Source organism: Cupressus sempervirens, chromosome 6 (assembly GCF_028749045.1).
Source record: "Cupressus sempervirens isolate cs-2001-9-10 chromosome 6, ASM2874904v1, whole genome shotgun sequence".
NCBI classification, from domain to species: Eukaryota; Viridiplantae; Streptophyta; class Pinopsida; order Cupressales; family Cupressaceae; genus Cupressus; species Cupressus sempervirens.
This window is the reverse complement of record NC_143123.1, coordinates 685,741,028-685,755,152: the sequence shown is the minus strand read 5'-3', so window position 1 is coordinate 685,755,152 and position 14,125 is coordinate 685,741,028. Positions and strand designations below refer to the sequence as shown.

Here is a 14,125-nt window from a genome sequence, read left to right as displayed (position 1 = left end):
AAAGCTTAGGACGAGCAAGCAATGAAGAGGGAGCAAGCAACTCTGAAAACAACTCTAGAGGAGGTAAGAAGAATTACAACTCCAATAAGAGTAATGTAGAATGCAATTATTGTCATAAATTCGGGCATTGTGCAAGTGAATGCTAGAAGAAGCAAGCTGATCAGTTAAGACATAATGCAAATGTGGCTTATGTGAATATGGGAAATGCAAACAATCTCATAGCCTTCATCATGTGTAACATTGGGGAAGAAAGCGGCCCTGAGGTATGGTATCTGGATAATAGTTGTAGCAACCACATGAGTGGCAATGAAAGTTTATTTTCTTTCATTGATAGAAATTTCAAGTCTGAAATTAAGATGGGAAACTATGGAACCATTCCCATTGTGAGAAGGAGATATGAAATGTATATTTTTCCCCGGGTATGAAGCACAACTTGATGAGTGTTGGACAACTCATTGAAAATGGTTACAAGGTGCTGATGGAAAATGATGTGTCATTCATGAAAAAGATGGGAGTAAGAGGATACTTGCAACAGTCCAAATCACAAAAAACCGGATGTTCCCCTTGAAGATGGAGACATGTTATTCTTCTCAAGTCAGTGTTGCACCTCCCAAGCATGCATGTATATCAGTACATCAACAATCAACTCTTAGAAGCATGATTGAAGACCCCTCCAAACTATGGCATTTCAGGTATGGACATCTTGGCTTTGCTGGTTTAAATTTATTGTTCCAAAAAAGAATGTAGATGGTTTGCCAAGCATTGTAGATTCATGCGACAAGTGTGAGCCTTGTATTTTTGGTAAGCAACATAGGCTTCTCTTTAATTCTGGTAATTCTAGAAGGGCAAGGGCACCATTAGAATTGGTGTATTCTGATTTAATTGGCCCTATGCAAACCACTTCTATTGGGGGGAGTATTTATTTCATGACGTTCATAGATGATTTTTGTTGTAGGACATGGGTGTATTTCTTGAAAAGCAGATCTGAAGCATTTGATAGATTTGTTGAATTTAAAGCCCTGGCTGAAAAAGGATGTGGACAATATGTCAAGGTCCTTAGGTCAGATAGAGGAGGGGAGTATACCTCTAATTTGGTTGTAAATTTTTGTAGGAAGAATAGCATCAAGAAGAAGCTTACAACCAATTATACTCCGAAGCAAAATGGAGTGGTTGAGAGGAAGAATAGAACCATTGCTGAGATGGCAAGGAGCATGATGAAAGCAAAGGGATTCCCAACTGAATATTGCAGAGAGGCTGTAGCAATAACAATATACCTGATAATTAGGTGTCTTACAAAGGCAATCCGTGACAAGATTCCTCTTGAAGCATGGTCAAGACATAGATGGACAGTTGAGCACTTGAGAGTGTTCAGATGTGTGGCATATGCACATGTGGCAAAGGAACAAAGGCAAAAGCTAGATGACAAAGGTGTGAAGCGCATCTTCATAGGTTATAGTTCAGAACCAAAGGCCTATAGGTTGTATGATCCAGTCACCAAGAAGGTCATTTCAAGAGATGTGGAATTTCTTGAAAATTAGTCATGGGATGACTCGGTAGATGACTCTTCAAGCACTTAAAGTAAAGTGCCGACTGTGGATGAAGAAGATGAAATTGGTGATCAACAAGATGATGGAGCAACAAACATAGATAGTTGCAGACAAAGGCAAAAAGACAAGCAACCTCAAACATTCAGAGTTTTAGCTCCTAGCAGCTCAAAACATATCCGAGTTGGTATGCAAAATAGTAGTGAGAGCCATAGATGGAAGACTCGCTAGTTACTCGGCGAGTTTTAAACACTTGCCGAGTATTTTGGGACGGCGAGTAAATCGCCAAAAACTCGCCTGTCAAAAAACTCGGCGTGAGTCCAAAAACTCGTCGAGTAATCGACGAGTTTTAGTCAAAAACTCGGCGAGTTAATGTAAAAAACTCGCGGTTCAGGGAACCCGCGGCCAATGACGCCTAAATAGGTCAAAATGCATTGTTTTTTGCATTGTTTCTTTCATTTGTGTGGAGCAAAGAAGGTTTTAGCTGATTGCAAGTGATTAAAGGCAGATTGGAGTGGATTTTGGAGGATTCTAACCGAATTTAGAAGAGAAATTTCTTTCCAGGTATGTTCATCTTATCATTGTTTGAAAACTTTTTATAGTTTTAAGCAAAGCTTTTATTGTTTTTGTTGTTGTTTGTAAATGATTTCAAACCATTTGAAAGTTGAAACCCTAGTTGTTCTAAACTTCTAGATTCTAAGTTCTAACTCTAAGTTCTAACTTTGTTTATTCGTTTTTCTATAAATTTAATTATTTATGTGTAGGGCAGTGGACAAGCATTAAGAAAACATGACAAACCCGCAAGAAGAGTGGCCACAAACACCATGCCCATTTGGATATATAGGCACTCAGCCAAAAAATGCAAGAGATAAGGCATGGCGGTATGCCTATGAAGCTCCAAGTCCAAATGATATTGGGAAGGTGATATGCGTTCCCTGTAAGAGAATTATTTCTGGAGGCATAAACCGCCTCAAATACCACCTTGTAGGCATAAAGAAACATGACTCAAATCCTTGTCTCAAGGTAACTGATGAAGAAAAAAGATTCATCCATGCCCTACTTGCAGCTGCTGAAGAGAAAAAATTGAATAGGGAGAGGGCAAAATTAGCTATGAGGGCAGCCATAGCTGAATCTGAAGGAGCTCCTTTTGATATGCAAGAGGAAGAAGAAGCACTTGAGAACATACCAGGATCTCTTCGTGGCCCACGGATCCGCAAACAAAATTTCTCTTTTACCGGTTCCACTTCTTCTACATCTCCTACTTCTTCATCATCACCATCCGGATCCCCATCAGGGATAAGTGGTTATTTTGTGCCCAGGAACACACCTGGAGCACAGCCATCATTAGAGGGCACTGCATGGTTTAAGGAAGTGCATGAGCAAACTGATATTGCAGCAGCTGATTTTTGGTTTTTCAACAATATCTCAATGAATGCCGTTGATAGTCCCTATTGGGTCAATATGGTGAATGCAATGACAATATCAGGCAAAAGGTACAAGCCACCTAATCGCAAGGATATGAGTGGAAGGTTGGTATTTTACTATTTAGTAATTGTAAATAATTGTGATTCACTTTAGTTCATTGTTATATTTTAAATCTTAATTGTTATAGCTTATTTCCTAATTTTTTACTAACACTTGCACTTTATTTAATATTACACCTAAATTTTGTAGGTTGCTTGACAAAGTGGTTGGTAGGGCAACATTGTTGATAGAAGACCAAAAGAAAGAGTGGAAGAAGTATGGCTGCACCATTTTATCTGATGGGTGGATAGATGGAAGAAGTAGAACCATTATTAACTTCTTGATTGCTTGCAAAGATGATGTGGTGTTTTGGAAATCTGTCGATGCCTCCAACAAAGTGAAAAATGCAGCCACATTGGCTTTAATGTTGGAGAATGTTGTCATGGAGGTGGGAATAGAGAATGTGGTGCAAATAATCACAGATAATGCAGCATCATATGTGGCAGCAGGTAGATTTAATTTTTTATATTTGAATCAATATGAATCATGAATGTAATGCTATGGTATTATTCAATTTAGATTTGATGTAATTTGTAAATACTAAATATGGAAAGCTTGTTACTGATTATTGATTTTTTGCTAATCTTTTAGGTAGAATCCTCCAAGAGAGGCATCCCACACTTTTTTGGTCACCTTGTGCAGCACATGTCCTTGACCTTTTGTTGGAGGACATAGGAAAACTTGATTGGGTGAGTCTAGTTGTGGAAGATGCTAGGCGAGTCACGAAATATATCTATAATCACCCATGGGTTCTCAGTTTGATGAGAAAAGCCACTAAAGGCAAAGATTTGATGAGACCTGCTATGACAAGGTTTGCAACGGTCTTCTTGACGTTGCAAAGTATTCTTGACCACATATTGGCTTTAAAGCAAATGTTTGTGTGTGCTGATTGGGTTGCTTCACCTTACTCAAAGAAGCCCGAAGGAGAGGCTGTGGCACGAATAGTCTTTGATGATAGCTTTTTTGCAAAGGCTAAGGAGATTGTGGAGGTAACTTCATTATATTTTTAGTTTATTCAAGTTTCATTATCAATTCATAACTTACTATGTTATTAACTAATTTGTATTTTTCAAATTTCAAATGTAGATGTCTCTGCCCCTGGTTCTAGTCTTGCGCACATGTGATGGGCATCAATCCCCAATGGGAAGTCTTTATGAGGCCATGGATAGGGCGAAAGAGGCTGTTAGAAGTTACTATCACGGGGACAGTCTCAGATTTGACCCCATTTGAGAAATAATTGATAGGAGGTGGAACAATATGCTCCACCAACCTATTCATGCAGCAGGCTACTTCCTCAATCCCAAATTCAGGTACTATGATAATTGATTGTCCTTGAAGTTGGAATTTTAATAAGTCTTTATTTTACTTTACTTTTTAAGGTTGTGTAGTAAGACTTAATATCATTTTCTATTTGTTTTAGGGCTGATGATTCCTACTCAGATTCTAATGGAGAGGTCATGGAAGGTCTCTCTAAATGCATTGAGAGAATGATATCAAGTGAAGAGGAGAGAGACCTTATTGTGACCGAACAACAAATCTATCTGGAATCAAGGGGTCCTTTTGTTCTCTTCTATGCTAGCAAAGAGAGCAAGATCTACTCAAGCACCAGGTAAAGCATCAAACTTCAAAACTTTTGCTAATTGATAAGTTGTGCTTCTGATTTTTTTATTTATTGCTTTATAACTTTTTTAATTTTGTTTTGCAGATGCTTGGTGGGCAAGTTGGGGTGGCAATACCCTCAACTTAAGGAAATTTGCTCTCAGAGTCCTATCCCAACCTTGTAGCTCATCCCATTGTGAGCGCAATTGGAGCTTATTTGAGTCCATCCATACAAAGAAAAGAAACAAAATGACTCAAAAACGGCTTAATGATCTTGTTTATGTGCACTATAATCTTAAGTTGCGCATAAAAAAGGCACAGCTCTTAAAACTACCTGGTCCGCTTGATCTAGATGAGATAGATCTTTATTCTGATTGGACAACACAGGAGCCAAGTCCATTGTTTACACCAGATGAGATCGCTGATTTGGAGAGGTAGGCCATGGAGGGGGAGGCTAACACTGATTTTCAGTTCACTATGGATGACATTGAGGATGAGGATGAGGATGATGATGATTCAGGCGAGGATCAAGCATTACCATTAGGAGGAGATGCATCCTCTACTAGGATGCCGAGCCAATCAGTAGGGACGTCGAGCGAGGGGGCACAGCCACAGAGCTCATAGTCACGCAGCTCACGCCCTATCCCAGTGCGGGGCACTTCTTCTAGGACTAGACCCCCTCACTTTCCTGCTAGTGCAATTGGAAAGAGGAAGATGTGATTGACATTGTATTGATGTATTTAGACTTTTAGTATTTACTTTTAGTTTGACAGATTGAAACTATTTAGTAATTTACTATTTTGCTTCCTACCATGAGCATTCTGCTTGAGAATGCAATTTTGTACGCATTATGCATTTATATATATCTAAACTTTGTTTCTTTCTTTTGTATTGTCTTTAATTAACTTATTAGATTCATCTTCTCATTAAATTTTGCAAAATAAATGTATTTTTAATTAAATTTCAGCGGTTTTTTAGGTTCCTGAGTTTTTCTCGAGTTTTTTTTTAAAATCGCTGAGTTTTTCCCGATTAAACTTTTGGGGGGCTTGGCGAGTTTTTGCATTTGGCGAGTTTTCCAACTATGGTGAGAGCAATACTGAAAATTCAGATCCCACTCTCGCCTCCCTATTGCCAAGAGAGTTTAAGAGTCTAAGGGAGATATACTAAGTTGCCGATTCGGGTTTGGGGACAGGTTCGGGTTCGGGGTTCAGTTCGTGGGTTCAAGCAATTTTTTTTTTCCCCATTTGGGTTTGTGGGTGGGTTCGTGAGTATATATATATACACACACACACAAAAGAGAAACATGCATAGTTGCAAAACAAAATCATTTCACAATATGAACAATTGTTGCTTGATCATTGATCAATGCCAAATGCCAAAGGGTTTTGGGTCCCTTCAAAACATGATTTTACCTGAATCTAAAAACATTAAATACTCGCTCATTAATCTATCTTCATGACTGTAAAGAAAATTATACATTGAATTACTAAATTGCAAAACATAGACTAATTCATCAAATAATACATTGAAATACTAAGTTGCAAAACAAAGACTAGTTCATCAAATAATAAAGTTTGAAACATGATGATAGATGACAAGTGTTTAGTGGTTTATCAATAATCATAGTATCAAATGCCCTTCAAGGGTCAATTGGATCATCATAAAATGAGAGATCAATGGTTTCATTCCTAATTGCAACTATATCTAGAGCTTCATCATTGGAACCCAAATTGGTTCCACTAGTCCCATATGCTGCTATGTCATCGTCCTCCTCCTTGACATAAGGGATTAGATGAGTGAAAATTTTAATTTTTTTTTATTAAGTTCCTTTGAGAGTTACAGAGGAAAACAATTTAAAAAACACACTCTTTAAAGTTATTTTTAGCCCCGAGTTCGCTATGGGTTCGTCTGGGTTCGCTCCTGCAAGGACCCGAACGAATCCACAATCGAAACTAAGGACCCTGCCCGGACCCACAGTGAACCCGGGGGGCGAATCCGGACCCGTGCGGACCCGGACTTGAATCCAGGCAACAGGGGACGAATCCAACAACTTAGGAGATATACCAAGAAGAAAGGTATGATGTAGATTATGATGAGAGTGTTAATTTTGCATTATTTTCTCATAGTGATCCAATCAATTTTGAAGAAGCTACGAAGGAGGAGAAATGGTGTAATGCCATGGATGAGGAAATAGATGCTATAGAGAGAAATGAAACATGGGAGTTAAACTACTTTGCCTCCCAAGAAACAAGTAATTGGAGTTAAATGGGTTTCCAAGTACAATACTGAAGGAAAAATAGATAGGCATAAGGCATGATTAGTGTTCAAAGGGTATAACCAGTAGTATGGTAGAGATTATGATGAAATATATGCTCCGGTTGACATATGCTCCAGTTGCAAGAATGGAAAGCATGCGTGCTGTCATAGCAATTGCAACCCAACACAAATGGAAAGTATACCAAATGGATGAAGTCCGCCTTCTTATATGGTTTTTTGAAAGAAGAGGTATATGTGGAGCAGCCACCTGGTGATGAAGTTGCAGGTGAAGAACACAAGGTATATAGATTGAAGAGAGCTCTATATGGGCTCAAGCAAGGTCCACGAGCATGTTACAACAAGATTGATTCATATTTGATGAGCAATGGCTTTAGCAAAAGCAATGGTGAGCCCACTCTCTACATCAAGGCAACAAATGTTAAGGTTTTGATTGTTGTCCTATATGTAGATGACTTAATCTTCACTAGAAATGATAATTTCCTAATTGGTGAGTTCAAAGAGGCTATGAAGAATAAATTTGAAATGATAGACCTAGGTCTCTTGAAGTATTTTCTAGGCATAGAAGTAAAACAAATGTACGATGACATCTTCATCTCTCAAGAAAAGTATGCAAATCAGATTTTGGAGAGATTCAAAATGCAGAGCAGTAAGGCATCCCCAACACCAACAATAGTAGGTTTGAAGTTAAGCAAAGAAGATTGCAGCGGCAATGTGAATCCAAAATTATATAAGAGTATGGTCGGAAGCTTGATGTATTTGACAACTCGGCTTGACATGATGCATGCAATAAGTTTGATTTCCAAATTTATGGAAACACCACAGGATTCCCATTGGCAAGCGGGAAAGAGGATCCTAAGGTATGTGATGTTTATTGTACAGGGTAAACGGTTTACTAATGCATTCAGACGGTAGACAAGAACATATAACACAGGATTCCTCTTATTATTCGCATGTATGCAAAAGATACTACAATATTCGATAGACATGCTTACAATGATTCCAAAATCCATTCCGGATGGTATACATAGACCTTTCCGAAGGGGTGATTCATTTGTCATGCGCCCGTTCGGATACTATTCTACTCGTCAACTACTATATAGAATCTACCAACACCATTATCTCCCCCAAAAGAAAAGTTGTCTCCGGACGACAATTACAAAATTATCGAGATAGATTAACAAAACGAAATACATTAACTGACTAACTATAACAAGATAGATTTGTTTCCGTCACATCACTTTCACATTCGTCCTGTGCCTGCACCATACTGGTCTCCAAAAACACGTTGCATCTGTAGCCTCTACTAACACAATACTATCTCCCTGACCTTGATAGCCACCTGTGCTGCCTTCTCTACTTCCACTCTTGCGTACACTGAGCCAGGTGTCCCTCTACTGTCTTAAACTGGATGATCAACTCCTCTTGAGCTCTCTATGCATCCACCAAGACAGCCTCACGTCCAATACCTACTCCGAGTGCCCCAAAGCGTAGCACCCTTCTCGAAACGCTTGCTCTAGTGCTCTCTTCACCTTTAGCACACAAACATTCCATGCTTGCAATAGTTGCAGGTCTCATCAATTGGTCACACTACCCATGACTGATAATTGCACTGACTGGGGGTTTGGGGGGCATCGCACTCTCAAACCCATACAAAAGTGCATGGAATACCCATTTGTGTGATTTTCTTCTGATCCCACACTCTTTCTGCTAGTGGCTTATGTTTTCCTACCTTTTTATGTCTTTTCCTTCCTTTTGGTATCATTTGCTACTCATTCTAAACTATTTCGATCTGTCATCATTTTTTTATTTTAGAACCTCTCTTATCACCCTTCTTTTGTGTCGTATGGCAGTCCTTCAAGTCTGTATTGCAGTCCTTCCTTCTAGTCCGTACGATATACTTATGTGTCGACCATACAGCCAATAGCATACAGTACTTAGCTACTCAATCTTTCAGTATTCTGACCTAGTCTGTACAGCATATTTACCTCTTGTAACTGGTTGTGTCATGCTCTATCTAGGCCGTACGGACTTCCGTTCCCTTGTTGTATCAGTTTCTGGTGCCGTATGGTCTGCACCTTTCGTTTTGTGAGCACCGTACGATTAGCATAGTCCTCCTAGTAACGTTGTACGAGCACTGTATGGTTAGCATATTCCTCCTAGTGACATCGTACGGTCATCACATTTATTTCCTCCTAGTGAATGCTGTACGGTGTTTGCTTTTTCCTTGCTTGCTGAATCGTATGATTGTTGTCTCTCTTTCCTTGATGGCCGTACGGTTCCAAATATGCCTTTCCCTCCAAGGCTATATAGTCTCTATCAATATCCTTTGTGTTTGTAGTTTTCCCTTATGAATTCCGTGCAGGCCGTACAGTGATCGTACTCCATATCCGTATGTTTCCCTCCTTGTCCGTATGAGATTCACTCCTCTTTTAATAGTTGTTCGATATACAGTATCCTTCCAAACTGTACAGTACTATAACCTATCCTTCAGACCAACCTTTTCTTCTTCTTGCTCATTTGTACGGGTTTTACGATATGCTCACGCTTGGTTTATGCTCACCATACCAAGCCGTACAACAATGTTGGTCATGTTGTGCTCTTTCCAGGCCGTACAAACTTCCGTATGGCAATTGTGTTACTCTCTTCAGTTGTACGGTGCACCTCTAGGTCTCTTCTTGCAAATTTCTAGTCGTACGGTGTATTCTTCTCTTCTCCGTGTGGGTCAAAGCTCTCTTTGGATTTTGGTACAATCTTTCCTGAACATGCAAATTGTCGTACGGTCTTTGTGATTTCCTTAAGGCCGTACGATGCATTAACTTGTGTTCTCCTTGAGTCCGTATGGCCCAATTCACTAGTTGGTTATTACCGGTATAATGATACTTATTCCCCTCTTTAGTCGTACAGTGTGTCATGTACAATATCTTCTCCTGTCTGCCCATACGGTGGATCACCTGTGATTTCCTGTCGTCTTTTTCTTGGCCATACGACGTCCTTCCTAGGTCATACAACATTTTGTTTTTCTTTACTGCCTTCTTTTCTTGCTTACGCTCCTGATAGGTTGTACCATAGATGTGAGTATCGCCGATTAATCGACGATACGAGATAAAATCGCGATTTTTTGGGGCCGGCGATTTAGTCGCCCCAAAAATCGCGATTTTTTTTTTGCAGATTTTTTCCAAAAAATCGCAGATTAATCGCCTAAAAAATCGCCTAAAAATCGCGATTTTTTTGCAAAAAATCGCTCGCGCCCGGCAGTCACATAAAGTGACGAAAAAACACCTTTTTTTCATTATGTTTTTACATTGCTTAGGGTGTTTTGGAGAGGAGAGGATAGAGAAGGAGTTCTTGGCAAGAAATAGGCAGAATCAAGTGCATTTGGAGGCCTTTTGATTCGATTTCTTCGTTACTAGGTAAGTGATTTGAATCTTTGTTTTTTGTTTTTGCAAGAGATTGTATTTTTTTTTCTTGCATGTAAATGGATAAAAATACATTCCTAATTAGTTAGGAATGCATTTGATGAATGTAAGCAAGATTAAATGCATTCATTTGCATTTTTTTCCATTCTAGATCGAATTTATGCTAAAAATTTGCCCTTTCTAAAAAAATTTGAAACCCTAGCAGCTAGTTTGTTTGAATGTTATTTGGATTTCAATTTATTGGTGCTGTTATTGGAATGTTGCTTGAATTCTTTGTTTAACTGTTAATTTTGATCTTGTTATAATTTATTTATAGTTTTTTTTAAAAATTTGTATGTGTAGGCAGCCCGCAGCAGTTTTAAATGGCAGACAAATGGCCATTGACTCCATGCCCCTCAGGCTACATTGGCACCAGGCCAAAGAATGCAAGAGATCAAGCATGGAAATATGCCTATGAAGCACCTGATGAACCAACCAAAGTGATTTGCATTCGATGTGAAAAAGTAATATCCGGGGGCATTTACCGGTTCAAATATCACATCGCAGGGATCTCAAAACATGATACAAATCCTTGTGAGAATACAATAGAAGAAATAAAAAGGTTTGCAAATGCCTTGCTCGCAGCTGGAGAGCAAAAAAAATTGCAAAGAGAGCGGAATAAATTGCATGTCAGGGCAGCCATAGCAGAGACCCAGGGCAGTTTCGTTGATGTTCAGGAGGAGGAGGCAGCCATTGAGAGCATGGCTGGCTCTTATCGTGGGCCGCGTGTCTGCAAACAGGGTGTTTTTTCTTTCACGAGTTCCACTCCCACTCCCACTCCTACACCTCCTAGCACTTCCGCACCATCAGGATCAGCAGGTGCTTCTGGGATAGGGAGCTATTTTGTGACGAGGCACACACCTGGTGCACAACCTTCATTAGAGGCCACTAGATGGAATAAGGAGGTCCATGACCAGTTGGACAATGCACTAGCAGATTTCTGGGTTTTCAACAACCTTCCTATTAGTGTTGTTGACAGTCCCTATTGGGAGGCTTTGGCCACAGGGTTGATAGTTGCAGGAAAGGGGTACAAGTCCCCTTCTCGTTTTGTGTTGGGTGGCAGGTAAGCAAATAATTTTATTACACTCGATTTCCTTTTAATTTTTAACTTTTTACTTAGTTCTAAATTTTAATTAATTTATCTAGAAATTAGAATGTTGATTACTAAAGTCTAAATCAATTTTAAATTACTAAGAATCTAAGACATAACTAAATTTTGTTTTTGTAGGCTTATTGGAAATGCTGTTGAGAGGGCCAAAGCATTTGTTGAGGAACAGAAACAAGAATGGACAAAATTTGGTTGCACCATTCTTTCTGACGGGTGGACGGATGGGAAGAGCAGGACCATAATTAATTTTTTGGCCTGCTGTAATGATAATGTGGTGTTCCTGAAATCAATCGATGCCTCCAACAAGGTAAAAAATGCTCAGACATTAGCATTGATGTTGGAGAATATGGTCTTAGAGATTGGCATTGAAAATGTGGTGCAAATCATCACAGACAATGCTGCTGCATATGTATCAGCAGGTAAACCGTAATTTTATGTTGCATGTGCATTGTGAATTTCACAACAAGAATTTTTAATAGTTTGATATATTTGAAAAGTTGGAAACTAATTAGTATTTGCTTTTACAATTGGCAGGAAAACTCCTACAGCAGAGGCACCCCACTCTCTCTTGGACCCCGTGTGCAGCACATGTCCTTGACCTTCTTTTGGAGGACATGGGCAAACTTGAGTGGGTCACTCCAATTGTGGAGGATGCAAGGCGGGTGACAAAATACATATACAATCACCCATGGGTCCTTAGCCTGATGAGAGAGCACACTGATGGCAAAGAAATTGTCAGGCTTGCCGTCACAAGGTTTGCAACGATTTTTTTGACATTGCAAAGCATTCTCGATAATTTGGCTTCTTTGAAGCAAATGTTTGTTTCCAAAAAATGGCTTGCTTCCACATTTTCAAAGAAGAGTGAAGGAGAGAATGTTGTGCGGATTGTGTTTGATAAATATTTTGAAGATAAGGCTGATGAAATAGTAAAGGTAACTACAAAACTTTAAGTTTTAGTTTGCACTTTACAACTTTATAACATACTAAGTTTGTAACTCAAGTAAATAATAATTTTGTAACTTGTCAACTAATTTCAAATTTATATTGCAGGTGTCTGAGCCTTTAGTCGGAGTTTTGCGTTTGGTTGATGGAGACCAAACGCCAATGGGTGAACTATATGAGGCCATGGACAAGGCCAAAGAATCTGTCAAAAATTACTACAAGGGGGAAAGCATCAAATATGAACCCATTTGGCAGATCATTGATAGAAGGTGGAATAATCAGCTTCACCAACCCATTCATGCAGCAGGATATTTCCTCAACCCACGTTTTAGGTATACTGTAAGCTCATTCTTACTCAAATTTAAGTTAACAAAGACTTGAGTTCATTTTGCTTTCGTAGGGTGTTGGGTGTGTACTAAAATTGGAAGACTTATTTGTTTTTGGTTTTTGGTTTTAGGGCTGATGGTACATATGCAGATCCTGATGGAGAGGTCATCAGAGGCCTAAGTGAGTGCGTCGAAAAGATGGTAACCAGCGAGGAAACAAGAGATAAAATCATCGCTGAGCAGGAGATCTTCACTTCAGCAGGAGGCAAGGTGTTCTCCACTTCTCTCTGCAAGAGAGCAAGGCTTACACAAACCCCAGGTAATACATTTGCAAACTTCTGAATCTCAAATGCTAAATTAATATTTATGTTTCATTTTTTGTTGTCTATTAGTATTTTCTAACTTGTACAATTTTTGTGATGCAGTGGCTTGGTGGACCACTTGGGGTGCAAGCACTCCAAATCTTGCAAAATTTGCTCTCAGAATCCTATCACAGCCTTGTAGCGCATCACATTGTGAGCGCAACTGGAGTTTGTTTGAGGCCATCCACACAAAAAAGAGAAACAGGTTGTCCCAAAAGAGGATGAATGACATGGTCTATGTGCAATATAATCTTAAATTGCGCATGAAAAAGGCGCAACAAGATCCGCCTGGGCCAATCGATTTGGATGAGATAGATCCTTATTATGATTGGACGGCACAAGAGCAGGCTCCCTTATTTACACAGGAGGACATCTCCAATTTGGAGAGGGAGGCCGCGGAGGAGGCTGCGAAGGAGGAAGGGGGTGGAACTGGATATGACATCGATTTGGATGACATCGAGGAGGGCGATGATGAGGATGATGACATTGAGCTTACTGCAGAGGACCTTGACATCTGCGCGCAGCGAATGTGGAGATACCGACATCTAGTTCTATAGCTACACCATCTCCTGCATTGGCACAGACACAGACACGGGCACAAACCCTGCGGGGTTCTAGTTCTAGAGCTTTACCCTCTCCCGCACTCGCTAGTAAAGTGACTGGGAAGAGGAAGATGTAGTCCTGTATTTGACATTTGTACTTATTTGTAGTCATGTTGATGTGCTTATTTGAACTCTTTACATTTGACACTTTATTTATGAGAATACTTCTCATGTGTTGTGAACTTGTTAGTTGTTAGTAATTTACAACTTGTCACTACTTACTTGTTAGTAATTTACCAATTAATAACTCTTTTTGCATTGATATATATCTAAACATGATTGTTTCTTATGTATTGTTAGTAATTAAGTCATTAGATGCAAAAAAACATTGAATTCTGTAAAAAAATCGCATTTTTTTATTAAAATTTAGTGGTTTTTTAGTTCCC

The 14,125-nt window shown here is 39.3% G+C and overlaps 3 protein-coding genes across 4 annotated transcripts in view; all 3 read left to right on the top strand.

Annotated features, from left to right (window-relative positions):
• Positions 1-14,125, top strand: part of LOC149554054 (uncharacterized) — a 128,583-nt gene that overhangs the window by 103,818 nt on the left and 10,640 nt on the right. The gene's annotated exons all lie outside the window — the stretch shown is intronic.
• LOC149554056 (uncharacterized) lies at positions 1,212-5,551 on the top strand. The gene is made up of 7 exons (XM_089789563.1): positions 1,212-1,428; positions 2,389-3,073; positions 3,219-3,517; positions 3,660-4,057; positions 4,155-4,378; positions 4,489-4,677; positions 4,774-5,551. Exons 1-5 carry the CDS (start codon positions 1,212-1,214, stop codon positions 4,296-4,298), a joined length of 1,743 nt encoding a protein of 580 aa, XP_089645689.1. The 3' UTR covers positions 4,299-4,378; positions 4,489-4,677; positions 4,774-5,551.
• LOC149554055 (uncharacterized) lies at positions 10,605-13,923 on the top strand. The gene is made up of 6 exons (XM_089789394.1): positions 10,605-11,462; positions 11,628-11,926; positions 12,042-12,439; positions 12,558-12,781; positions 12,907-13,094; positions 13,201-13,923. The coding sequence occupies exons 1-6, from the start codon at positions 10,723-10,725 to the stop codon at positions 13,692-13,694; spliced, it is 2,343 nt and encodes a 780-aa protein (XP_089645520.1). The 5' UTR covers positions 10,605-10,722; the 3' UTR covers positions 13,695-13,923.

Bases quoted from the DNA above. Each gene is read 5' to 3' on its own strand.
- LOC149554055 (XM_089789394.1), top strand. From the start codon at position 10,723: ATGGCAGACAAATGGCCATTGACTCCATGCCCCTCAGGCTACATTGGC. The intron at 11,463-11,627 runs GTAAGCAAATAA...TTGTTTTTGTAG, and splicing joins CGTTTTGTGTTGGGTGGCAG to GCTTATTGGAAATGCTGTTG. The intron at 11,927-12,041 runs GTAAACCGTAAT...TACAATTGGCAG, and splicing joins TGCTGCATATGTATCAGCAG to GAAAACTCCTACAGCAGAGG.
- LOC149554056 (XM_089789563.1), top strand. From the start codon at position 1,212: ATGATGAAAGCAAAGGGATTCCCAACTGAATATTGCAGAGAGGCTGTA. The intron at 1,429-2,388 runs GTGTGAAGCGCA...TTGGATATATAG, and splicing joins GCAAAAGCTAGATGACAAAG to GCACTCAGCCAAAAAATGCA. The intron at 4,058-4,154 runs GTAACTTCATTA...TTTCAAATGTAG, and splicing joins AGGCTAAGGAGATTGTGGAG to ATGTCTCTGCCCCTGGTTCT.